Source organism: Vitis vinifera, chromosome 11 (genome assembly GCF_030704535.1).
Source record: "Vitis vinifera cultivar Pinot Noir 40024 chromosome 11, ASM3070453v1".
Classification (NCBI taxonomy): Eukaryota; Viridiplantae; Streptophyta; class Magnoliopsida; order Vitales; family Vitaceae; genus Vitis; species Vitis vinifera.
In genome coordinates this window covers 4,557,600-4,583,314 of record NC_081815.1, presented here as the reverse complement: position 1 = coordinate 4,583,314, position 25,715 = coordinate 4,557,600, and the positions used below count along the sequence as shown (strand labels likewise).

Sequence of the window (25,715 nt, the reverse complement as noted above, 5' to 3'; positions counted from 1 at the left end):
GAAACGGTGTCGTTTTCCCGGGCTTCATCCCTCTTTACTTTGCTACAGAAAATGGAAAATTTGTTTTGGAAAAACATAAAACAGAAAACAAAAGAACACAAAAATGGCGAGCGCTCTTCTCTCTGTTTCTCGTTTCCTCCCTTTGCAAAGTAAGCATTTCCCACTTCACTACACCGTCCAAGTGTTTCTCCCTGTTTGTTTGCTGAGAAAATTTCATTAAAAGAAATAAAAATGAAATTTTAAGCCTTGTGGTTCATATTCCTCTGGATTCCTAGAAAGGAACAGAAAAAATCCACGACTAGGGAAAGGAATTGCTTTAGGCATAATTGAGTAGAGCTATTTGTTTTCTCAGGTCCCGAATAACAAAATGTCTGCACCCAAAATTGAATTTCCTTAACTTTATTGTGTGGGAAATTTTCTTCTTCTTCTTTTAAATATCTGGCTTTGATTTCATCTGTTTATCTTCAATTAGAACAACCGATGCCCTTTTATTCCATAAATTTTATTTTATTTTTCAAATTTGTGTTAATCTTGTGATATAGTCCAATAGGACTGTGAAAGAGAATGCCTTATGTCCCAAATGGATTACAGCAAATTGCTTATCCAAAGGAAAATACTCTCTAGTCTACAATGCTACATATTTGGAACTGATTATTTGTTATTTCAAACAGACAGGGAGCTGGGTGGATTTATAAGAAATTTCCGGAGCCCGTACCTTGGAGAAGTTATAGGTAGTAAAAGTTTTGTGAGAAGGGCTGTTAGGAGGAGGGTCCATGGAGACTGCTTTGTGGTTGCCTCTGTGGTTTGTACACTTCTTATATGCATCTTTAACTTAATGTTTCAATTTAGTTAACTAATGTTCTGTTGTTGTTCTTGAGAGTATAGGCTACTTGGAATTAAATATTTTAATTTTTGTTAAGCATTCTACAAGCAACAAGAAGTTTGATAGAATTGATTTAATGGACTTTTTTTTTTTGTTTTCTAATTCTTGAGAAACTGATTTGATGAGTTTTTTGTGTGGGTAGATTCCATTTTGTGTAATTCTTTTTTCTTGTAATTTTTTTATAAAAAAAAAATTTCATGTTTGTCAGCTTGGACAGAAGGTCAAGAACAGAGAAACAGTTATCCCTGACCCAGATTACCGAATAGCGAGTGTCCTTCTTGGTGAGTATTGAGAATTTTCCTTATTCTCTAGAAATGAAGCCTGCAATTGTAAATAATCATCAGCTGTACTTCCCTTAACAAGATCAATGTCTAGCATAAATCCTTGAACATGAAGCCCAATGTTTATGGTAACAGGTTTATCTGGTGGGTTAATTTATACAAATAATCTATTACCAGCTGCACCTGTTGGCCTCCTTGGATTGCTCCTATTGGTTCAGGTAAGGATAACTAGAAATAATTCATGTATAGAGTAGAGCTCACAATTCGTACTGTTTTATGGTATCCAATGGTTATTCATACCTATCACTTTCCAAGCATTTCTTCTTCTTTGATTGTTTGGCTTCCCATTTGCTATCGTTTTCTTTACTTTTATGAATCATATGGTGTTCTTCTAAACAAGCTAACTTTTCTATTTCTTTCTCTCAGACAAGTAGAGTGAGATTTGTCTTTGACAATGAGGCTCTGGTGCGTTCACTCAATCTTCCCAAAAATTGTACCATTTCTTTCTATATTTGAAACAGAGGCGATATAAAAAGCATATATTTAATCATTTCTCTGAATATTTTAACTTGCACTAATGCTTTATATTATATGCATATGAAGTTGAGCAGGGGCTCATGCATATATCTGGGGCAAATTAAATGCCTTATTAAGTTCAATGTATTTGAAGTATCATCCAGGGAAGCTTCTAACTAATCCGCTTAACCAAAGTGACATTCTCATTCTCAATCTTGAATTGAAAGACTGTGAGCAGATCCTTCTTCATTTGCTCCCATCAATTTGCGAGTTTGGGTCCATGGCACTAGCACCAAGCTCCCATCTATTCACTTAATATTTGTCTAAAAATCTCTATACTATGAATGTTGAAAATTGAACTTTAAGACATTTTAGGTTGCTAACCATTAAGCTACAGCTGCCACCTTGTTATGTTTATGCAAGATGATTCTTTTAGTTGTACACAACAAAAATAGACGTGCAGTACCTGTAGATTTACATATCTGTTTTACACATGTATCTGGATAACCCCAGCTCTTAAAGCATTTCTAAGATTAGGTCTCTAGCTCCTGCCCCCGCACTTGTTCTCCATTCTCTCCAGGCTAGGCATTGCCTCACCTTTCTGGACAATCCATTGCCTGCATCAGTACTTGATGACTAGTGGCAGCTAGGTTACCTAGAGAATCAAGCATGAGAACCTGGAAGTCCCTTACATACTTTTCCTTAGTATATCTATACTTACCTTAAGCCTTCAGTTTTGGGTCACTTGAAACCTGGGTCTTCATCAAGTTGGTGTTTAGTTCTGGATTTGTATAACTTGATACAGAAATTTATGAGTTGCTCCACATGTCATTCCTTTTTAGTATAGATCCAATCAGCCTATTGAAATCTTTTCACACTACTACTTTTGATGTTTTGTGCTTTTAGGAGGTAAAAGTAGGAGAACAACTTCAGGAGTCAGGTGAAAACGTTTTTGTGGGTGGAAAAAACCGCTGGAAGTGAGTGCATTCTGAGTTTCCTTTCAAAATTCTGATAAAGATAGTTGGTTCACCTATTGGCTTTATTACAGATATTCAACATTCGTGAACTGGGAACTCTGGTGGCCCAACTTCCCTATTTTGGTGTATTTTAAGGAGACACAAACTAGGCCTGAAGGACAAGTGCACTTCTTTCCAGTAATTTTTGTGAGTATTGAGAGATGCAAAAGCAACAATTTACTATATTTGTAACCTAGCTGTATGTAGCATCTAGGAGTTAAAAAAATTATGTCCCTGCTTGATAACTGTTTTGAAAAACAGTTTATGAGAATAGTTTTTGAAAACTCTTCCCAGATGTTTTATAGAATAAAAGTCTATTTAGGAACCTGAAATGTCTTTAACTTGTATTTAATTTTTTTAAATATGTTTTAAAAATAATTTTTACATCTAATACTTTATTTTTAATCATTCAACATTTTTATATAATTATTTTTTTAAACAACCCTTAAAAAATAAGTGAAAATAATTAAAAGATGTTATCTGAAAATACTATGTTTTATGTTTTTAAGAAGAAAAAACAGAAAACAAATTTTTTTATTGTGAAACGTATTTTCCTGTTCTTTTAAAAATAGTTGTTAAACAGGTCCTCTGCTTCTAGTCACTCCAGCAGTTTATCCCAAAAGGAATATATATATATATATAAGTCTGCTCATATGTCTTGGACCTACAGTTTGAAGCTTCCCAAAAGGAATACTTATATATTTTTATGCTGTTTTCTTGTAACAAATAGAATGGGAAGCAACTCTATGATGTTATGGTGGAGCGAGCTGGACCTTCAAAAACCAGTGGGCCCAAATGATTGTGAAAGTTTGAGTTCCGTGGTCTCAACTATCCTGCCACTACCATCTGAAGATCAAATATATTTAATATTGTCGGGTAAGATTAAATAAGCTACTAGGATTTCAATTTTATGTTGAATTGATGCTGACATTCACTATATTTTGCCTCCACTGCAATTTTTATTTTCAAGGAAGGTGCGCCTTTGAAGTTTCTGATATAGTTAGTGAGCAGAATAAAAATTATATGCATCTTCATAGCAATCTTATTGTGGGTACATATTTTTTTTTTTATCAGAAACGAGGAAAATTATATTAAAAGAAGAAAAGATACTAGAGAAAGAAGAGATACAAGAGAAAGAGAAGAAAACAAGAGAAGGATGAGAGGTCCTTCCCACAAAAACAAAACTGAGTAAAAGAGAGAACACCCAACTTTAGAAAACTAAAAACAAAGAATTTTGTATATTGTATAATTTTGTATATTGGTGTTTGTATTGCAATTGTAATATTGTATATTGGCAATGAAAAGATGATAGTCAAATTTTGATCAAGGCACAAGCTCAGATTGCTTACACAGTAGATGTCAAATTTTTTATTTGAATTACCCATCAGAAATGTTTCTTTAGTTGATTTGTGAAGCTTTTCTTTTTTCTTACTTTCAGTTAGATGGTAAACATTGCAGTATAAAGTTTAACAAATTCTCTCTCTCATGCATGTTTTCATTTTTCTTGCAGGTAAAGGTGCTTGCCATGTTTACTTGAAGCTGCATATAGAATATATAGTCGACTATTTATCCATCAAACTCTGTTATTTGTGGACTATTCCACTGAGGAGCATAAGGCTTAATGCTGTAACCTAGCATTTTACTTGGCTGACATGCATGTAAATATATTGGAGACAGAAATTTACTCTATATTTTAAATTTTGAACATCATACAGTTGGCTCTTGATGTCGTGTTATCCCACCATTAGGGACCCAACTCAACTAATTCATTGCTCAACCGATGCAAATGCCGGTGTGAATCTTCAAGAAATACAAAGGGAAAGAAATTATCGCTTATGGACTCTCTTGTTAGTTTGTTTTGTCAGCTAAGCTTTATTCATTAAGATTTACAAAGAGAAGCCTCATTACAGACTTCCTTTTGAAATTACCAACCTAGCGTTCCATCTGCTTGCTGACTGGCAAGTTCAAAGGCTGAGTTGTGATGATAGACACAACTACAGTAATGATCTCAGACACAAAATAGTTGTGAAATTCTGAAACCTGCCTTTTCCCTGTCTTCCATGCAACGAAAATTAAATGATCTTGCTGAACTCTTGGAAATTAGTTTATATCAAAAGGTGAATCATAAAGGGATAAAAACATAACCGTATTCCACTTTACCAGATTTGAGCTTATTTTATTATGAACTGTGAGTTCCTACTGTAAAGCTCTGTAAATTTGTTTTCTAAAGGAAAAGGGATAGGCAGTTACCACCATGTTTGAGAAAATTAGATCCGGGTAATGTGTGAACCAGGAGAGATTGGTAAATGGCTGGTTGTTATCCGTTCATTGCAAAAAAAATAAAAAATTCCGGATATCCTTTCCACCAGAGAGGTGGGAGTTTTACACAAAAGGGGAAAGAACTGTTATCAAGATTACTTGTACTTTTGGGTTCTAACGTCACTTAGTCTGGACAACATCATGTATTCAAGAATCTACAAAAATTAATATATAGATGCAACTGACAGCCTTAAGAATCTATGAATGATCCAGTATGTCGTGGAAACATTAAAAATATCAATGGGTTATTCCAGCATCCATGCATGGAAGAATAAAGAATTGTACCTTTTGACACAGTTGCAAACCAATATAACCAAAATGAACACCTACAACAAAGAAACTAAGAAGGGTAACTAAGATTCTCCAGAAAAGCCAATTCATCATGCAGCTGCTTCCAAATATGGATTTCCTTTTATATTCAGAACCCTTCTAGAGATAGTTACTACAAACAGTGAGGAAGCTGGAGTTAAAGCTTAGTCATCTTTAATTTTGCAGTTACTGACTCCTATATTGGTAGTTCCCTTAGTAACTTCCACTGATGTATTGGATCATTTTCCACAAAAAGTGATACCAAGCCAGCCAAATACCTCTCACTGCATCGAAGAGAGAATAAGAAACAAGTTGCAGTTATGCTATTAGATTCTGTCTGGGCCCCATGGCAATAATACTAGCAAAATCTGTTCATTAACCCTTCTTGGTGCAGTGGGCATCTGTACCATGCTGAGTGCAATGATGGTAGCCCACACTGTGGAGGAACTCCCTAATCTCTTTAGCACTGCTGTTGCTAGCTTGCAACAATCGCTCATCTTCCTCATAGATTAGATATGGGGCTTCACTTTCCTTTCTTGACAGTAACTTAGTGGCCCCCTTCAGTACATGATACTCCCAGCCTTGAACATCAATTTTGAGCAGAAGCACAGGCTCTGACTCTGGGATAACCTCATCAAGAGGGATGGACCTTACTTGAAGTTCTATCTCTTCATTGGACTTGAAGGCCATCTTTGCACCAGTGGCTGAAACAGCACTATTGTCAAGCCGACCAACCAACTAGTAAAATAAGAAAGGATGCATAAGCAACACATAAAACAATGAAGGGTAGCATCAAAAGGCTTAATTGTTACAGTGTTTTTATGAAAACCACAGGCCCAAGTTATGGTGTCATTATAAGATAAAACTGAAATAAAATATTCCTAAGGAATAAACTCGAATATACAAAGTATAATCACATAAAAGTATTCTATGATCTACATATATTTGATTGTTTCAGCTTCTCAGAAACATTATTCTCCATGATTGTTTCCAAGTCCAGATCATAGCCTGTGACATGATTAATAACAGAACAAGTCTCCTACCTTATGAGCTAACCACACTTTTTCCCTTCTAAAACAGCTAATTCACTAATATTGTTTGTTACACTAAAGGGGTTACTGGACCAATTAAGCAAACATGATTAACACTAGTCTCCTATCAAAAAAAAAAAAAAAAAAAGATTGGGTAACACTAGTCATACATAGGTTGATATTTTTCATGATAAACTTGTAACCAATGCATTTTCCTTTTATTCCCATGATATAACTATTGGATTGGACATCAACAATCTTATCTAAAAACCAATTGATGTCCAGTAAAGTTAGATGAAACCTTTCATAACATTTAACATCACACCTCACGGGATAGTTCTAAGACTCATCATTTGGGTAACCCATCCCTAAACTTAAGTGCGGCATTGTTGCACTTCAACAATCCCTTCCCCAACATATGCTCCTGTGATTAGAATCCATGACCCTTACCTCTAATACTAATTGTTGGATCAAACTTTAATGGCGAAAGCGTAAGGTGCGGTGTAAGCCTTGAAGTGTTGATGCATAAGCCTTTTGAAACCCTCATTTTATAATTAATAAATATTTCAAAATATGTAAAAATAAAAATAAAATAGTATAAATGGAAAAACATGAAAAAAAAAATTCATTAGATTTTTATATATAATAATATAATTGACTTAAAAAAATAATAAGACATAAATGACTTGAAATTTAATTTTGCAATTTGTGATTTAAAAAAGCAAAAGAGAAAAATACAAATAAAATATTTTCAAAAATTGAAGAAGGTAATTTCTTTTTTTCAAAAATCACTGTTCACTGTTAGGTGAATTTTTTTAAGAAAAAAATATAACATGAATAACTTAAAAAAAAAAAATACTATGAGCGTGGAAGTGCTGAGAGAAGGGTGAGAAAATCAGAACAGTGATCACTTGAACGCTGTAAAAATTGAGTGAACAGTTGTCAGTGGGTGGGTCGGTGAAATCAAAGTGCAAAACTGAGAATAAAAAGTGAGAGAATAGAGAAGAGCATATAAAAAAATAAAAAACCAGAACAGTGGGTTGTGAAATCAAAACTAAGAATAAAAAGAGAGAAGAGAGAGGAGGAGATGTGGAAAAGTGAGACCGAGAAGGGAGTGAGGGACTGAGAGAGAAGACCAAACTGTCGGGATGAAGCAGCAGCCAATATTCACGCGTCATCATTGCTGAAGGTACAGAGCAGCACTCCCTCAAAATGATGTTGTCAAAGACTTGGAGTGCGAATGAAGCAACAGTTCAGTCACCGTGAGGTTGTTGCCGGACAAGAGGTTGACATTCAAGTCGCTAAAGGTAGAGAGTGCTAGGGTTAGGTTTCTCTCTCAAAATCGTTTTCTATTTGCTCTTCAATGGGTTTTTGCGGTTTAATGGGGTTTTTCCTTCAATTTTTTTTATTTTCCCCTCAGCAAACAAAAAGGCTTCCGCTTCACTAAGGCAGGCGTCAAAGGTGTATGTAGGGCACGCCTTAGACCAAAAGGCATGCACCTTTTGTGTTCTTCGCATTTTTCCAATGCCTTCGAGCGTTTTCAAAACACCTTGCCCCAGAGCATGCCTCAAAAATGCCTGTTGAGAGAGAGAGAAAGAAGAAAAACCTTAATTCTCATTCATGTAATGTCTACTTACAATTGAGAGATATATATATACAAGGTTAGGAGTCCTAACTACCATACATGTGACCTATATTAACAAGGAAAGATAATATACTATAAATACATTATATTCAACACTCCCCCTCAAGCTGGAGCATATACGTCATATGCACCAAGCTTGTTACAAATATATTTAATCCTAGGACCTCTGAGAGATTTAGTGAAGATGTCTGCTAGTTGATCATTTGAATTGACAAAACTTGTAGCAATACATCCTGATGCGATCTTCTCTCTAATAAAATGACAGTCAACTTCAATATGCTTGGTCCTTTCATGAAAGACGGGATTGGATGCAATATGTAATGCGGCCTGGTTATCACAGATGAGTTTCATCTGTTCATCCTTTCCAAATCTCAACTCCTGAAGAAGATGTCTCAACCATATGAGTTCACATGTTGCCAAAGCCATAGCTCGATACTCGGCTTCAGCGCTAGATCTGGCCACTACATCTTGTTTCTTACTCTTCCAAGATATTAGATTACCTCCAATAAAAACACAGTACCCTGAAGTGGAACGTCTATCTGTGGGTGAGCCAGCCCAATCTGCATCTGTGTAACCAATAACTTGAGTATGACCTCTATTCTGGTACAATACACCTTGGCCTGGTGTACTTTTGATATATCGAAGAATACGGATTACGGCATCCCAATGGCTATCACATGGTGACTGTAGGAATTGACTAACAACACTCACAGGAAAAGAAATGTCTGGACGAGTAATGGTGAGATAGTTCAATTTACCTACGAGCCGTCGATATCTCCCAGGGTCTCCTAAAGGCTCCCCCTGTCCTGGTACAAGTTTGACATTCGGATCCATAGGTGTGTCTACCGGTTTACAGTCTAACATACCGGTTTCTTCCAGGATGTCTAAAGCATACTTCCTTTGGGAAAGGACCACACCAGAACTGGATTGAGCTATCTCAATTCCCAAGAAATACTTGAGTTTCCCCAAGTCTTTGGTCTGAAAGTGGGTAAAAAGATGTTGCTTTAGTTTCTGAATACCATCCTGATCACTGCCTGTAATGACGATGTCGTCCACATAAACAACCAGATAAATACACTGCCCCAAGGAGTTATGATGATAAAAAACTGAATGGTCTGCTGTACTGCGAAGCATGCCAAACTCTTGAACAACAGAACTAAAACGGCTAAACCATGTTCGAGGAGATTGTTTCAAGCCATATAGAGAACGGCGTAACCTGCACACTAAACCAGACTCCCCCTGAGCAACAAAACCAGGAGGTTGCTCCATATAAACTTCCTCGGCAAGATCACCATGAAGGAAGGCATTTTTAATATCCAACTGATAAAGAGGCCAAGAACACATAGCAGCCATGGAGAGAAGCAAGCGGACAGAAGCAATCTTGGCAACAGGTGAGAATGTGTCACCATAATCAGAACCATAAACTTGAGTATAGCCTTTAGCAACTAAGCGGGCCTTAAGGCGATCAACCTGACCATCAGGACCAACCTTAACTGCATAGACCCAACGACAACCAACTGTAGATTTACCAGAGGGTAAAACAACAAGATCCCAAGTGCCATTAGAGTGCAGAGCAGCGATTTCATCCACCATTGCCTGTCGCCAGCCTGGATGGGAAAGAGCTTCATGGGTGCTCTTTGGAAGAGAAACAGAGGATATAGCAGAAACAAAAGCAGAATAGGGTGAAGATAATCGATGATAACTCAAAAAATTGTAAATAGGATGAGGATTACGAGTAGAGCGAGTACCTTTCCGAACAGCAATGGGTAAGTCATTAGGAGAAGGCAGAGCCGGGGCAGGTGAAGCCGAAGGGATAGGAAGTGAGTCAGCAGGTGCCTCAGGAAAAGGGAGAGGAGCAACGACACGAGGGCGACGATGATAAACCTGAAGTGGTCGAGGGGGCATAGCATCAGGTGGGGAGACAATGGGAATGGGCAAGACTTCAGAAACAGGAAGAGACTCAGAAGTGGGGGAAAAAAATGGTGAGTCCTCAAAGAAGGTGACATCAGCGGAGATAAAGTATCGATGAGTCTCAAGGGAATAACAACGATAACCCTTCTGAAGTCTGGAATATCCCAAGAAGAGGCACTTCATGGCTTTGGCGGAAAGCTTGTCCTGTCCAGGAGTGAGAATATGAACAAAGCAAGTACAACCAAAGACACGAGGAGGAAGGAAATAAAGTGGTTGGTCAGGGAAAAGAAGGGAGTGAGGAATCTGATCGTGTAAGACAGAGGAGGGCATACGATTAATCAAATAACAAGCGGTAAGAACAGCGTCCCCCCAAAAACGAAAAGGAACGTGACTATGGAGGAGGAGAGTACGAGCTGTCTCAACAAGATGTCGATTCTTGCGTTCAGCTACCCCATTTTGTTGAGGAGTATGAGCACAAGAAGACTGATGAAGAATCCCATGATGAGACATAAACGAAGTAAATTGGGCTGAAAAATATTCCCTGGCATTGTCACTGCGTAACACACGAATAGAAATATTGAACTGGGTTTGGATTTCAGTATAAAATTTCTGGAAAATAGAGAATAACTCAGCTCGATTTTTCATTAAAAATAACCAAGTACATCGAGAATAGTCATCAATGAAAGTGACAAAATACTGAAATCCTAAAGTAGACGCAGTCCGACAAGGACCCCAAACATCAGTGTGGACAAGCTCAAAAGGAGACTTTGCCCGATTATTCAAACGCTTTGGGAACGAGACACGAGTATGTTTCCCAAGCTGACATGACTCACACGGAAGCGACGACAAAGTGGAAAAACGAGGAACCATCTTCTGGAACTTGGAGAGACTAGGGTGGCCCAGACGATTGTGAATGAGGAGAGGAGCATCAGTGGAAATGCAAACTGCAGGAGATGAATCTGAGGTGAGGTGATAGAGGCCTTGAGACTCACGTCCTATGCCAATCATCTTCCCCGTACTCCGGTCCTGCAAGGTCACAAATTTATCAGAAAAGGTAATAGAACAATTAAGAGTACGAGTGATTTTGCTGATGGAAATAAGATTAAAAGGACATTCAGGAGTATAAAGGACAGAAGTGAGAGGTAGAGAAGGCAGAGGAAGGGCCAAACCAATACCTTTAGCCACAGTTTGAGAACCATTAGCTAAGGTAACAGTAGGTAAATCAGAGGTAGTAGTAATAGAGGAGAAAAGATCCTTATTACCAGATAGGTGATCAGATGCTCCAGAATCTAGAATCCAGGGTCCAAGAGAAGATGTGTGGGTAAGGCAGGCAGAGGCATTACCAGGCTGGGCAACAGAGGCAATAGAAGCCTGAGATGTCTGAGATGCGGAGGAGCTCGGAGGCTGAGGCAGCGGAGAATCAGAGGACTGGGCCATATGGGCAGTGCGAGGAGGTCTTCCATGTAACTGATAGCAACGATCGCGAGTGTGGCCAAGTTTATTGCAATAGGTGCAATGAGGACGTTGGCCTCTACCTCGGGTACCACTGCGTCCTCCTCGAGAGGTAGTTTGAGAAACTAACACAGAAGAATCTGAAGTGCTATCAGATGGCAAAGTCTGAGTGGACGAGATACGGAGGAGGCGAGCAAACACATCATCCAAGGACGGAACTGATGAACTACCAAGAATCTGATCACGAATAGGCTCAAGATTCGGACGGAGGCCAATAAGAGTAAGGACCATGAAGAACTTGTCAAGCTGTGTTTGTTGAGCCCCAACATCAGGAGTAAGAGGCATCACAGTCAAGAACTGCTCTTTAAGAGAGGCAATCTGACCAATATAAGTAGATAGATCCAAGTCCTGTTGGCTGAGATGGACAATAGCAGAAGCCACCTTATAAAGACGCTGGATATCATTCGTGTATAATCCTTTGGCCTGAGTCCAAAATTTAAAACAAGTTTTATAGGCCTGAAGATGAAGAAGAATCCGGGGATCAACCGATTGCCATAATACACTACATAACTGTGCATCTATCTTCCTCCACTGTACGCGGTCAACCTCAGGGATATCTGCCTCCTGGGTAACCAAGTGATCCTCATATCCTTGACCCATAAACCAAAGTTCAACAGAGGCAGACCAGGAAAGATAATTTTCACTGCCAACCAATTTCTCTGAGGTAATCATAGGAGATCCAGAGATAACAGAGGTAAAGATCTGATTTTTGGTGGTCATATTCACGTATTTGGATCGAAGAGAGCCCTAATATGGCTTCAGATTGCGGTGTGGCACCACCGAAAAAGGGAGACGGCCTCAGATCGCGACGTGGTACCACCAGAAAGGTAGAAGAACACTTCCCAAGGCACGTGCAGGGATTGGGGTGGAGAGAAAGTAGCCGGAACTTCGCCGGAAAGGCTGTTTGGAGGGCTGACGGAGACAAAAATCCCCAAAAGAGGTACGTGCAGGGCTCGGATGGGAGAACCAGGTAGGTAGGGATGCTGGTCGGCGGCAGACGAGGCTGGAGGAGGAGGCGCGTCGCCGGAAAAGGCCTCACGCGCCCTCACGCGCCGGCGCGTGAGATGCAGTCGCCGTCCGGAAAATGGCGCGTGGCCGGCGCGTGGATCCTCTTTTGGTGCCGGTGCCTTCACAAAAGTTGGAGATCTCCTCCAGGCGCTCCTTCTGGTATGGTCGGTGTCGGAAAAATAGGTCGCCGGAAAAGTTCGCCGGAAAAGTTCGCCGGCGGTGAGTGGTTTCTAACGACGTTCCGACTGACCGGAAAGTATTGGGAGATGGGGAAGGTGACCGGAATGAAACACGGTCACCGGAAGGTTGCCCGGAGTTGATGAAACAGGAAAGAATTAGGTTTTCTTCCCTAGCTCTGATACCATGTTGAGAGAGAGAGAAAGAAGAAAAACCTTAATTCTCATTCATGTAATGTCTACTTACAATTGAGAGATATATATATACAAGGTTAGGAGTCCTAACTACCATACATGTGACCTATATTAACAAGGAAAGATAATATACTATAAATACATTATATTCAACAATGCCTTTCAAAACTTTGCCTCTAATACTAATTGTTGGATCAAGCTTTAATCATCCCATTTAAAAACTAATCGATGTCTAGTGAGGATAAGTCAAACCTTTTATGACATTCAACATCACATCCCACAGGTTAGTTCTAAGATTTATTATTTGGGTGACTCATCTCTGGGTTTAAGAGGGACATTGTTGCCCAACAATCACTCCCCAAACATCACGCTTCCATGACTTGAACCCATGACCCTTGGTTCTAATATTAATTGTTGGATCAGGTTTTGGTCATCTCATTTGAAAACCAATTATTGTCCTGTGAGGGTAGGTCAAATCTTTTATGACATTCGACATCACGTCTTGTTGCCTAATTCTAAGAGTCATCATTTGAATGACCTATCCTTGGGTTTAAGAGCAACATCGTTACACCTTAACAATCCCTCCCCTAACATGACACTCCATTCACCGAACCAAATCCTTGACACTTGGCTCTAATATCAATTGTTAGATTGAGCTTTAACCATCTCATCTAAAAATCAATTGGTGTCCAATGAGGGTAGGGTCAAACCTTTTATGATATTCAACATCACACTTTGCAGACTAGTTCTAAGAGTCATCATTTGTATAAACCATCTCCAGAATTAAAAGCGGCATTATTGCATCCCAACAATCCATCCAAGTTCCAACAATCCTTTCCCCATCATCACACTCTTATAGCTAGAATTGATTACCCTTGGCTCTTATACTAATTGTTAGATTAAGGCTTTGATCATCTAATCTAAAATAAAATTAGTATCTAATGAGGATAGGCCAAATAGGCCAAACCTTTTATGACATTTTTGGCATTCGTAGATTAGTTCTAAGAGTAATCATTTAGGTGATTCATCTCCAAGCTTAAGAGTGATATTCTTGCAGACCAACGATTCCTTTTCCAGCATGACTTTTTCATGACTCGAACCCATGACCTTCGAACTTTGATCATCTTATCTAAAAATCAATTGGTATTTAGTAAAAGAAGGCCTAACCTTTCATGACATCGCACGTCGTATGTTCTAAGAGTCATAAAGTCATTATTTGGATGATCTATCATCTGACTTAAGAATGGTATTGCTGCATTCTAACAATAACTAATGAAAAGAAGATTAAAGGATCTCTCGGAATAACAGTATGACAAATAGTTCTAAATGAGAGGAAAGACACATAATATTAACAACAGTAAAAAAATTAACAACAGATTTTGGTTGCTTAACCATGTCAATAACTTATTCATTGATAGTAGATAAAATCTTCCTTTCCCCTGAACTTTATATCTATTACTCAAAAAGATAAAACCCCATCAAGGGGAAGTCCAACAAATAAAATCACATCCATCTCCATTCCCCATGAAAAACTGAAAACTAGAATTATTTGGATCTTCTAACCAAAGTTCCTAAGCTCATCAGTATTTTATTTAAGATAAGATCAAAATTCAACATAATTATCACACGATTTCCCCATGAAAAACTGAAAACTAGAATTTCGTTAATTCATGAAAAAAAAAAACATAATAAAAAAGATTAAAAAGAAGCAAATACCTTATGAAATGTAATATTTCCTAGTCGATCCGAAGCAGCAGCTTCAAACACAGTAACCGACTCCCCAACGCGATTAAAGAAAATGCCATCGCAAATCCTCTGCAGATTCTCAAATACCGGTTCGAACGCCAAAACACGAAACCCCATCACAGCTGCGGCAAAAGTGGCCATACCCACATTGGCGCCAACATCAACAACAAACCCATTTTTACCCTGATCTTTCATCTTCTCCAAAATCTCCTGAACCGTCAGCGATATATCGGGTTTCCGAAAGGGCTTGCCTTTCAGGATCCGAACAATGTTCTTGTGGGGCTTGTCGGGCAGGGTCCCAAAATCGGAGAGGGAGTAAAGAAATGGGTATTTGACGCCTTCGACGATGTTGGCAATGACAGGGTGGGACTGTGGACATTTGAAGCAATCAAAGGGTTGGATCGTGCGCGAGGGGATTAGGGTCTTGAAAGCGGAGACAGGGATAGGACTAGGGGTGCGAGAGGAGAGGAAGAGGAAGATGAGGAGGAGGAGAGAAGAGGAGAAGAGCAGGAGAAGGATTCTGGGAGAGAGGAGTCTCGGCGGTCTGTCTCTTTTCCAGGCATTTGCCATGGAAAATGACAGCTTAAAATTCTCCGGCAAAGTGAAAGTCGAATTTTCCGGGAAAACCTGGATTGATCTGGATTGGATCTACAAGAGAATGCTGTAACAGTGTTGATGTGACCAATCCAGAGAGTATGGCATGGCTGCTTCACTAGCAGTCTAACACTAGCTCTTTGTTTGTTCACAACCTCCGCTTCTCACTTTTATTTTTATTTTTTAACTTAGCCAATATATTAACTTTTAATTTCATTTTCACATCCAATCACATCATTAATTTAAGTAAATGCATATGGCACAATCTTTATGATGGATGAGCCAACATTTTAATCCTATTGACAATATAAAAAATAATTTAAAATATTTTTCTATTTTCAAAGATAAAAATAAAATAACAAATGAAATATTTTTCTATTTCAAAAATAAAAATAAAAAAAAATAAAAACCACAAATAACTCATATGTTAAATAGGTATTTAATAAATCAACTTAATATCTTTAACTTGTAGTAATTACTTAATTTAAGTTATTATATAAAGTATCTTTGATAAAATAACTTAAAATAAAAAATAATTTTAAATAATAAATAAAAATAATTAATCTATTTTTAAATACTCATTTTTATTTTATTTTTTTACTTCTATTTGTCTTAATTTCTTATACAATGTATTTTACAACTCTACAAATTTCATCGTACTCGAGCTCTTTTTATCTTAATTATAAAATAAATATATAAATTTAATGATTTAAAATAAATTTTAAATTAATTTTATTAAACAACCTTCATACTTTAAACTAAAAATTAAATAATAAATTTCAAATTAACAACTTAATATAATTTAACTTAAAGTCAACTTAACCTATTAAATAACAATTATTAAATTTTACTCAACACCTCCTAACTTAAACATATTTTAACTTAAACATATTTGAAGTTCATGTTGTAAAATTGATACAATGAACAAGAGGTCATTATGACTGGGGGGGCCTCATCTCACCCCAACTGCTTCAATCTCACTGCTGTCTACATATCTGCTATGAATAGTGGACAATGAACAATGTGAAGGGAACATGCATTTGACTGTGTCAAGTTACAATTAGTTGATGCTGGGCATTTCAGATCCATCTCACATTAATTTCTATTGGAACAATTTAAGGATGCCAAATGAAACAGATTAGTATATTACACATATACATTCACTGATACATTCAATAGTTTTCAGAAGCTGTGAAAACTTTTATATGATACTCAAGGCAAAGCAAATACATAAAATAGTCGCCAGGAAAATTTTTGGTGGGCTCTCCACACATCCATTATTTTGACTCATGCACCCAACTTCTGAATCCCCAATTCCTTGAGTGAACTCACCAGTCTGCGGAACACCTTCAGGTTGTGCCCCACTTTATCCTGTCAAGAGGAAATCCCATGAAATAGAATCCCAGAAAATCTTTCAAATTAGTGAAATTCATATGCGTGAAAAGGGTTTCAAGTTAAAAGTGATTAGATAAGAAACAAAGACAACCTGACAATCAAAAGAGTAAAAAGGAAAAACACTGGGAAAAGAATGAAAAAAGAGTTGTCATTTACCTACTGTCCACAAATTTGAATGCACCTTGAGCTTAAATCATAAAATTTGTTAAATTTCTAATAGAATTCCAAAAAGATGATAGAAAGACAAGCTAACAACTGGCCCAATCTTACAACCATTCTACAGGTTATCACGATGAAGGCTGGAGTAGCATAGATAAGAGTTGGTTGTGCCAAGGAGGGTAAATAATTTAACCTAGGATTCCTTTGCTGAAAGCAGAGAGTAAGGTCAGGATATGGTTCTAAGAATCCATGCTACCCTCTTCTGTGCAGCAAAACAAATTCAAAAGATGTTCATGACATGTTCATTGTCCTCCAGACAGATGCAAAGTGGATTCCCCCCCAAAATATTTGTACCAGAAAATCAATTTCACAAGAATGTCTAAAATAGGTAACATTAAAGGAAAATGGAATTCTAACATAATCAAGCAATATTTGTATAGTTGTTTACTTGAATTGGTTTTCTGTCAAAACCATCAAAGTCCAAATCCAACACTCACCAAGCTATATAAAAAATAGGAGTGAATTTGTCAGGTTGACAACACTGTATACCATACCACCATTCTAGATTTGAAATAACTGTGCGTGACGGTGTTCCTATGAATCTATGATTAGTAGACAGTGAAAAGCAGCATACCTCACTAAGCAATTCAAGTCTTTCTAATGTTGGAATCAGCTTCCCACAGAACACTGATATGTCTTGCCCATTGTCAAATTTGTCACCGAATGTAATTGCTTTTGTGGTTGCACTTGTACCAGGGGTAATAGAGCTGCCAAGAAAAACACATTGGAAAAGGGAAATAAAATGACAATATGTTATCAGGAAAAAAAAGAGATCATACCCATCCTGGAAATGGATAAGGATTACATTCAGCACATGCTCTGCAAGAGGAAGCAATAGGGTAATTAGCTGATCCCTATTGCCTGCAACCTGGCACATTTCCACCATTGCTATATACCTCCTGTAACAAGAAGAGAAACCATCGAATCTAAAATCTGAGCAGTGGATGTGTATGTAACTATGTGGATAAAGAAACAAAAACAACATGTGCTCCATGAGGCAGCACCAAACACACATGGTACTCCTCACAATTCACAAAACAAAGTTACTACTGACTGCATTTTCGAAAAAACAAAATAGGAAAACTGGGAGCAAACAGCGCAGTTGTTGACATGACACTACTTTCATTAGGAAATAATACAGATTAAACTAACTGGTTGAGGAATTAAAGTTGGGTAAAATGTTTTTGAAGGTCAACATGTCTGCATATATACATAGATATATACCTGGCATGCCAAGGTGTATCCAGATTCAATCTGAAATTATCTGGAGTTGGTAACACATCATTATGCCTGATGAATGTATCATACAATTATGTGAATCCCATACCTTATGGGAGGGAAAATTTGGACCTACTTGCAACCCAATCATAATCCATAGACAGGCTTACCAAGAAGCTTATGAATTGGATTTTGCATGGGATTGAAATTTGATAAAGATATCAAAAAGATTATTGTACACCATTATTGTTGCATTAGAAGAACAGTGAAATAGTGCATTTTTCTTAGAATGAACAACCCTAGTAACAGAAATAGACCAAATTACTTGCCTAAAACATACCTCAAGCAGAAAATAACCAGATAGGAACCTAAGCAATACAGATAATGTTATAAGACGTAAGGCAGAAGTTCTTGCACATGGCAGAGAGTATTGATCCAAAGTGCAAGGGCCAGTTAGGTTCATTCAGCACAATGGTTCAGTTTGCTCAACATCAAGAGTTAGTGCCAAGGGAAAAGACAGATAGATAACTAGCATTTTATGTGTTCATTTCCTGATGATAATGTCAAGAGTTAACACCATACCAAACAATTTAATGTCACACTTTGAGATGATAAAGAGACCAACTGGAGTAAAACCCATTAAGTTAGAAACATCATTGCAACAAATTGCTGCCTATGCACAAAGTACAGATTAAAATACTCAAGGAGCCAACAAATCTCAGTATAATGCCTTACTTAGCATGACCATGTTAAAGCTGTGAAACTCAAAATAAATAAATGAAAATAAAAAATAAATTAAAGGTCAGTTAGAAACATCATTCCCTGATATAGGAAGACAGGAGATATGGACATATAGGTCCAGAAATATAAAAAGGTTATGAAATCATCTCATGTAACAAAATCAAACAGAATTGAAAACAAAATCATAAAGAAAACCTTCTCTGTGTATTGTCAGATGATGAAACACAATCTTGTCGAACGCACATATTGATAATTTCATCCACCTCTTGTCTTGATAGTTCATTTATGTCTTGAATCTGAAAAGCAAAGAAGATTTATTGCTTGTGACATGGCATGGTAACATAATATCGACATATTGAAATCAATAAGTGGAAAACATTAATGTGCATTTGGAAACCTATTTCACCTTGTTAAGCAGTAAGGATTTTTCCTCTGCAGCTCTTTCTAGGGCAGTTGTTACAGAATTAAGAAGATAAACAAGTAAAGTCAATGTGGGCTGCTGAAGTCTACCAGGTGCATGGTAATCAGTAGGACCATCCAAAACCTGGGAAAAAGAATGTAGATCAGATAACAAGTGTTTCTTTTCTCTCTTTCATTCTGTTTTTTTGTTAATCAACTTTGAAATCATAGGGATGGAGACAGACAAAACCAACAGTTACCGAGTTAAATTTTGCATAACTACCTGCAGTCTCAGGGATTTCTTTGTAACAAGAAAATATAGATAGGAGCTCAGGCTAAAGCATAATCGGAATATGTTCAATTCAGACTTCCTCTGCTTCTGATCAGTCACAGTGAAATAACAGAAAATATATAATAAAAAAAAAAATTAGAACCACAAATATATATTAACTTTAAATCTCCATCACTTCTTTGATTAAGATCAAATAAGATATTGACTTACATCAAGAGATTGAACTGGCTGAGTAGGAGTACGAGACTCCAGATCATGTGAGAAGAGAGAACGCATCATACCAAAAAGCCCTTGAACAAAACCATACTCATCACTCTCCTCATATGGCCAAACCTAAGGATGTTTTTTTTTTTTTTTTTCAGAAACAAAAGATGTATTAATTAAAGTGAACAAAACATGAAAAGGATAAGAAATCCTCCCCATGAGATACAAACCTGAAAAAAAAGACCCCCAGACCTAAGTACATCAAAAGCTTTTCATAACTAAATGGATCCTTAGAAAAGAAAACAAGAAAATAGAAAAACATCATTTTACAAGATAAGTAAGAAGAGACATAGTTGTTCAAGGAGCACAGGACTGCCCTTAAAATAGCAATAATTTTCAAAGTGCTGAAACATCACCTAAATAGGTTTTGATACAGGTTAAACCATATTACTCAATCCACAGACAATGGCAGAGCTGACTTTAAGCCATATACCAGCTTCTTTCCCATGTCCAAACTTAGACCTGAAGAAATTTAAAAGCACTCACCTTGCTAAGTATACCAACAACAAGATTGATTTGCTCCATTGTTAATTCATCAGCTTCCAAAACATCTTCTTGAATAACTTGGTCAAAGAGCAGTTGATGCCCTTTGACAAAATCTATGACTTCACGGACAATTTTATTCTTCACCTATTACATACCCAAATTAGCAAGAACATTATTTACAAGATGCATGGAAAAGGGAATGATACAAAGGAAGAAAGATGAAAGAGAAACAGTAACATAAAACTGTAAATGTCCTTAAAAAGAGAGATAATATATTTAAACCAATAATCCATGCATAACAAAACTAAACTGAAAACCCATTGCTAAAAAGTAATCAACAGAAATGTTCTTAATTTTCCAATATATTGATCTAACTAATGCTCTAATAAGGCAAAACTTATGGATTAAATAATGGGAGAAATCACAGATTATTGGCACACATCAGGATCAGGGCAATGATGCTTTATTTGAGTGGTTTCATGCCTTAGTAATTGGTTACCATAAAATCACAGGATACAAAAAAATTCACATGAAAACAGCACATCAATGATATACATCAAACTTGTTTTTATTGCATGAAAAATTATATGATACAGATCACTGAATTGTTTGACTGAAAGCAACACCATGATTTCAGAGAATAATTTTGCACGTTTCTTGAGCAAAACAAATTTTTGCAAGATGGCAAGCTTTATTTTCAAATTTTGATTTTGAAATCGAATTTATCAAAGGAGAGTTGAATTCCCTTCCTGACTCGGGAGTTTTTGCAGGGTAAGAATCCTTCTCCATCCTAATGGGCACTCCCGTTAGGCCTCAACTTCCTTCATCATCCAAGAAAACCAAAGCTACATATGCAATGATTTTGAACTTTTCAAATGTTCGTCCTACTTTTCCATTACAGACATCAAATTTTTTTCAAGTTTTGAGTCCTGATTTTCCTCCTCTTCAACCTTCAAAAAGTTTTATTCAAGCTTCAAAATCAAACCCTAAAAATATTCCTATTCAGAGTCATTCTGGTCCTAGCACTATTTCTACATTACCTTCTCCTTCTTCAACACCATCTTCTCCTTCTTCTTTTTCAATAAATCAATATGTCAAAAAGCCCAAAACCTTAGAAATTGCTTTCATTGAGCCAGAGTATAATTATGAAGAGATTCCTAAAATTCTTCCTTACATCTTTCCTCAAGGAGTTACTTTCAATTCCAACGATCCTTTGAAAACTCGTCAATTTTATGAGTTCATCTTGGTGGACATAGATTCAGTTGAAATTACTCATAACACTGATAGAAACAATCCTCAGAGGATTGCTTTTTCTAAATGTCAAATTCTCAGAGTCATGACTATTGTTGATTGGAATAAAAAACCCTTCACTTGCAAAGCTTTTAGTCAACCTTTCCATCCCATGAGCTACAATTACATAGATTACATGGATGCTTGGTACAATATGTTTTACTTGCAAAGCTACCAACATTCCTGGTTTATCCAATTTTCAAGAAATTGCAATACCAAATTTCCTGCTTGGTTTCAAAAATGGTGGACTTTCTTTGGTCTACTAGATTCAATATTTCCTCCTGATATTCAAGAAAAATTCAACTTCTATAAGAGCAAGACTTCATCACAGAATATCACTCAGCCTAGACTCCTGACGTTCTGTTCGAGATTAAGAATTTACATGGATTCTCACATAGAACATCATCAAGAAGCAAGAGCAACCTCTTCCTTTTCCATTATCTCTTTCTAGAGAATTCAGCATCAAATGGTGGGACAAATTCAATCATGATTTTGTATGTCAATAGAAGATTTTGCAATTAATATCAACAAGGCCAGGATCATCAAATTCAAAAGATTCAACTAGTTCTTCTCAAGGACCGACTGAAGAAGAATTTCTAACTTTGAAAAGCAAATGTCAAGCTTCATTAGCAGCCGCTACTGATTTAGAGCAATATCGTCAAGGACTTATTCAAACTCTCAAGCAATTTGGAGATTAAGAAAATGAAGAAACTGAAGATGCAGTTTTATCAGATGATTCATACGTAGACCCTGAGTTTATCCTTTACGGAGGACCTATGGGTCAATCTAGATAAAAGATTTCAAGAATTTTTTGTACATCTGTATCTTTGTAAATTGTTCCCTTGTGTTTATCCAGTAAAATAAAAAAATAAAAAAAAAATAAGAAAAAAATAAAAAAAGAGAGAAATGTATGTAAAGTATGTTAAAAAAAAAAAAAAAAAAGAATGAATAGTGCATGAATAGTAAAAGGACGTGAATAGTGGGATTTGTCTCCCACTTTAATCTTGGAAGGTAACGTGGAAGCCTTGGGAAAGAAGAGAATATCTCTTCTCTTTCTTCTGCAGAAGGCTCCACTTGGCCTACATATGATGGAATTCAAAACTTTCAAAAATGAAGATTCAACTCAAGTCCGAATTCTCTCCTATAAATAGAGCTGCAAATGGCTTCATCAGGGAGAGTGAAGAAAGTGGAGAAGAGAGCAGAGCTTGAGAGAAAATATTCAAAAGTGTTCAAAAAATTTCCTTCTTTGTAATCTTTTCTTTCAAAAATATTAGTCCTTTGTATTCATCAATCTGAGTCATCCTTCTGCTGTCAACCAGCTTGTAGTCATCAACTCTCTGTAATCAAGGTATATTTTCAATAAACAATATTTTCAAATTCAAATATCTGTGTTTTAATGTTTAAATTTCTGCAATAAATTAGAAAGAATTAAATATTAAAAACGGAAATATTTCCGTTTTTATACTTGGAGATCATTAGACAGAATTAATTACGGAAATATTTAATGTCTAATTCTTTCTAATTTATTGTAGAAATTTAAACATTAAAACATAGATATTTGAATCTAAAAATATTGTTTATTGAAAATATACCTTGATTACAGAGAGTTGATGACTACAAGCTGGTTGACAACAGAGGGATGACTCAGATTGATGAATACAAAGGACTAATATTTTTGAAAGAAAAGATTACAAAGAAGGAAATTTTTTGAACACTCTTGAATATTTTCTCTCAAGCTCTGCTCTCTTCTCCACTTTCTTCACTCTCCCTGATGAAGCCATTTGCAGCTCTATTTATAGGAGAGAATTCGGACTTGAGTTGAATCTTCATTTTTGAAAGTTTTGAATTCCATCATATGTAGGCCAAGTGGAGCCTTCTGCAGAAGAAAGAGAAGAGATATTCTCTTTTTTCCCAAGGCTTCCACGTTACCTTCCAAGATTAAAGTGGGAGACAAATCCCACTATTCACGTCCTTTTACTATTCATGCACTATTCATTCTTTTTTTTTTTTTTTTAATATACTTTCAGGCTTTACATACTTTTCTCTCCCTTTTTATTTTTTTATTTTTTTTTTATTTTTTTTATTTTACTGGATAAACACAAGGGAACAATTTACAAAGATACAGATGTACAAAAAATTCTTGAAATCTTTTATCTAGATTGACCCATAGGTCGTCTACGTATGAATCATATGATAAAACTGCATCTTCAGTTTCTTCATTTTCTTAATCTCCAAATTGCTTGAGAGTTTGAATAAGTCCTTGACGATATTGCTCTAAATCAGTAACGGCTGCTAATGAAGCTTGACATTTGCTTTTCAAAGTTAGAAATTCTTTTTGAGTCGGTCCTTGAGAAGAACTAGTTGAATCTTTTGAATTTGATGATCCTGGCCTTGTTGATATTAATTGCAAAATCTTCTGTTGACATACAAAATCATGATTGAATTTGTCCCACCATTTGATGCTGAATTCTCTAGAAAGAGATACTGGAAAAGGAAGAGATTGCTCTTGCTTCTTGATGATGTTCCATGTGAGAATCCATGGAATTCTTGATCTCGAACAGAACGTCAGGAGTCTAGGCTGAGTGATATTCTGTGATGAAGTCTTGCTCTTGTAGAAGTTGAATTTTTCTTGAATATCAGGAGGAAATATTGAATCTAGTAGACCAAAGAAAGTCCACCATTTTTGAAACCAAGCAGGAAATTTGGTATTGCAATTTCTTGAAAATTGGATAAACCAGGAATGCTGGTAGCTTTGCAAGTAAAACATATTGTACCAAGCATCCATGTAATCTATGTAATTGTAGCTCATGGGATGGAAAGGTTGACTAAAAGCTTTGCAAGTGAAGGGTTTTTGATTCCAATCAACAATAGCCATGACTCTAAGAATTTGACATTTAGAAAAAGCAATCCTCTGAGGATTGTTTCTATCAGTGTTATGAGTAATTTCAACTGAATCTGTGTCCACCAAGATGAACTCATAAAATTGACGAGTTTTCAAAGGATCGTTGGAATTGAAAGTAACTCCTTGAGGAAAGATGTAAGGAAGAATTTTAGGAACCTCTTCATAATTATACTCTGGCTCAATGAAAGCAATTTCTAAGGTTTTGGGCTTTTTGACATATTGACTTATTGAAAAAGAAGAAGGAGAAGATGGTGTTGAAGAAGGAGAAGGTAATGTAGAAATAGTGCTAGGACCAGAATGACTCTGAATAGGAATATTTTTAGGGTTTGATTTTGAAGCTTGAATAAAACTTTTTGAAGGTTGAAGAGGAGGAAAATCAGGACTCAAAACTTGAAAAGAATTTGATGTCTGTAATGGAAAAGTAGGACGAACATTTGAAAAGTTTGAAATCATTGCATATGAAGCTTTGGTTTTCTTGGTTGATGAAGGAAGTTGAGGCCTAACGGGAGTGCCCATTAGGATGGAGAAAGATTCTTACCCTGCAAAAACTCCCGAGTAAGGAAGTCAGGAAGGGAATTCAACTCTCCTTTGATAAATTCGATTTCAAAATCAAAATTTGAAAGTAAAGCTTGCCATCTTGCAAAAATTTGTTTTGAAACTAAATTTTTAACATCTTTTTGTAAAATATTTTTTGCACCTTTGCAATCAATTTTCAAAAGGAATTTTTTATTTATCAAATCACTTTGAAATTTTGAGATACATAAAACTATAGATAAAACTTCTTTTTTGACAGTTGAATAATTTATTTGAGCTCCCAACCAGATCCCTGAATGATATCTAACTATATGCACTTGATTGTTATATTCTTGCTTTAATATGCCTCCATAACCTAAATTGGATGCATCTGATTCTACAATGAGCAATGCATTTGGATGAGGGATGTTGATGCATGGTAAACGTTTGACTCTTTGTTTAATTTCTTTAACTAGACTAGTATGATGCTCAGTCCATGCGGGTGCATTTTTTCTAAGCCTCTTATATAGGGGTTCACAAATGATTCTCAAATCTTTGAAGTAATTAGAAACATAATTTAAACAACCTAAAAATCTTTGCAATTGTTTTTTATCTTTTGTGTCATCAGGAAATTTGTCAGCAAATTCTATTGGCCTTTGAGTCTTTTTTAATCTATTATAAATTTCATCCATTGAGTATTGTGTAGGTTTGATTTGAATTTTATTTGAATCTTCATTGAGAATTAAATTTAAAAAATTTTTTAAATAGTTTCTTTGTGTTTCTTCATGTTGAATTTTATCTATAACATCAAAAAATATTTGCTTATCTACTTTTGAAGATATTACATTTATCTT

The 25,715-nt window shown here is 36.3% G+C and overlaps 3 protein-coding genes across 6 annotated transcripts in view; 1 reads left to right on the top strand and 2 right to left on the bottom strand.

Moving 5' to 3' along the window:
- Window positions 1-29: 29 nt before the first annotated feature.
- On the top strand, window positions 30-4,419 carry LOC100254186 (uncharacterized). Of its 2 annotated transcripts, XM_002285145.5 has the most exons (9): window positions 30-149; window positions 672-802; window positions 1,092-1,164; window positions 1,300-1,382; window positions 1,591-1,629; window positions 2,587-2,657; window positions 2,729-2,843; window positions 3,427-3,572; window positions 4,207-4,419. In XM_002285145.5, exons 1-8 carry the CDS (start codon window positions 104-106, stop codon window positions 3,493-3,495), a joined length of 627 nt encoding a protein of 208 aa, XP_002285181.1. In that variant the 5' UTR covers window positions 30-103; the 3' UTR covers window positions 3,496-3,572; window positions 4,207-4,419. The 2 variants fall into 2 exon arrangements, with proteins under 2 accessions (XP_002285181.1, XP_010656425.1); XM_010658123.3 differs by lacking the exon at window positions 1,591-1,629.
- A 740-nt stretch (window positions 4,420-5,159) lies between these two features.
- On the bottom strand, window positions 5,160-15,310 carry LOC100259301 (uncharacterized). Of its 2 annotated transcripts, none has more exons than XM_002285141.4 (2): window positions 14,519-15,305; window positions 5,160-6,062 (listed from the first exon to the last, which is right to left on the bottom strand). In XM_002285141.4, exons 1-2 carry the CDS (start codon window positions 15,116-15,118, stop codon window positions 5,700-5,702), a joined length of 963 nt encoding a protein of 320 aa, XP_002285177.1. In that variant the 5' UTR covers window positions 15,119-15,305; the 3' UTR covers window positions 5,160-5,699. The 2 variants fall into 2 exon arrangements, with proteins under 2 accessions (XP_002285177.1, XP_010656424.1); XM_010658122.3 differs by lacking the exon at window positions 5,160-6,062 and adding an exon at window positions 6,070-7,932 and having other exon boundaries at window positions 14,519-15,310.
- Window positions 15,311-16,150: 840 nt separating this feature from the next.
- Window positions 16,151-25,715, bottom strand: part of LOC100266475 (nuclear pore complex protein NUP205) — an 82,139-nt gene continuing 72,574 nt past the window's right edge. The window contains exons 38-45 of one of the 2 annotated variants that reach the window (XM_010658120.3): window positions 20,157-20,300; window positions 19,617-19,739; window positions 19,398-19,493; window positions 19,122-19,259; window positions 18,911-19,011; window positions 17,536-17,655; window positions 17,331-17,463; window positions 16,151-16,513 (exon numbers count right to left, since the gene is read on the bottom strand). In XM_010658120.3, coding sequence (XP_010656422.1) covers window positions 16,430-16,513; window positions 17,331-17,463; window positions 17,536-17,655; window positions 18,911-19,011; window positions 19,122-19,259; window positions 19,398-19,493; window positions 19,617-19,739; window positions 20,157-20,300 — 939 coding nt within the window. In that variant the 3' untranslated portion in view covers window positions 16,151-16,429. The remainder of the gene's footprint in view (window positions 16,514-17,330; window positions 17,464-17,535; window positions 17,656-18,910; window positions 19,012-19,121; window positions 19,260-19,397; window positions 19,494-19,616; window positions 19,740-20,156; window positions 20,301-25,715) is intronic. The other variant, XM_010658121.3, reaches the window with a different exon arrangement.

Coding starts and splice junctions, on each gene's coding strand:
- LOC100254186 (XM_002285145.5), top strand. CDS start 104: ATGGCGAGCGCTCTTCTCTCTGTTTCTCGTTTCCTCCCTTTGCAAA. Junction 803..1,091: donor GCTTTGTGGTTGCCTCTGTG/GTTTGTACACTT, acceptor CATGTTTGTCAG/CTTGGACAGAAGGTCAAGAA. Junction 2,658..2,728: donor GGTGGAAAAAACCGCTGGAA/GTGAGTGCATTC, acceptor GCTTTATTACAG/ATATTCAACATTCGTGAACT.
- LOC100259301 (XM_002285141.4), bottom strand. CDS start 15,118: ATGGCAAATGCCTGGAAAAGAGACAGACCGCCGAGACTCCTCTCTCCC. Junction 6,063..14,518: donor GAAATATTACATTTCATAAG/GTATTTGCTTCT, acceptor TTATTTTACTAG/TTGGTTGGTCGGCTTGACAA.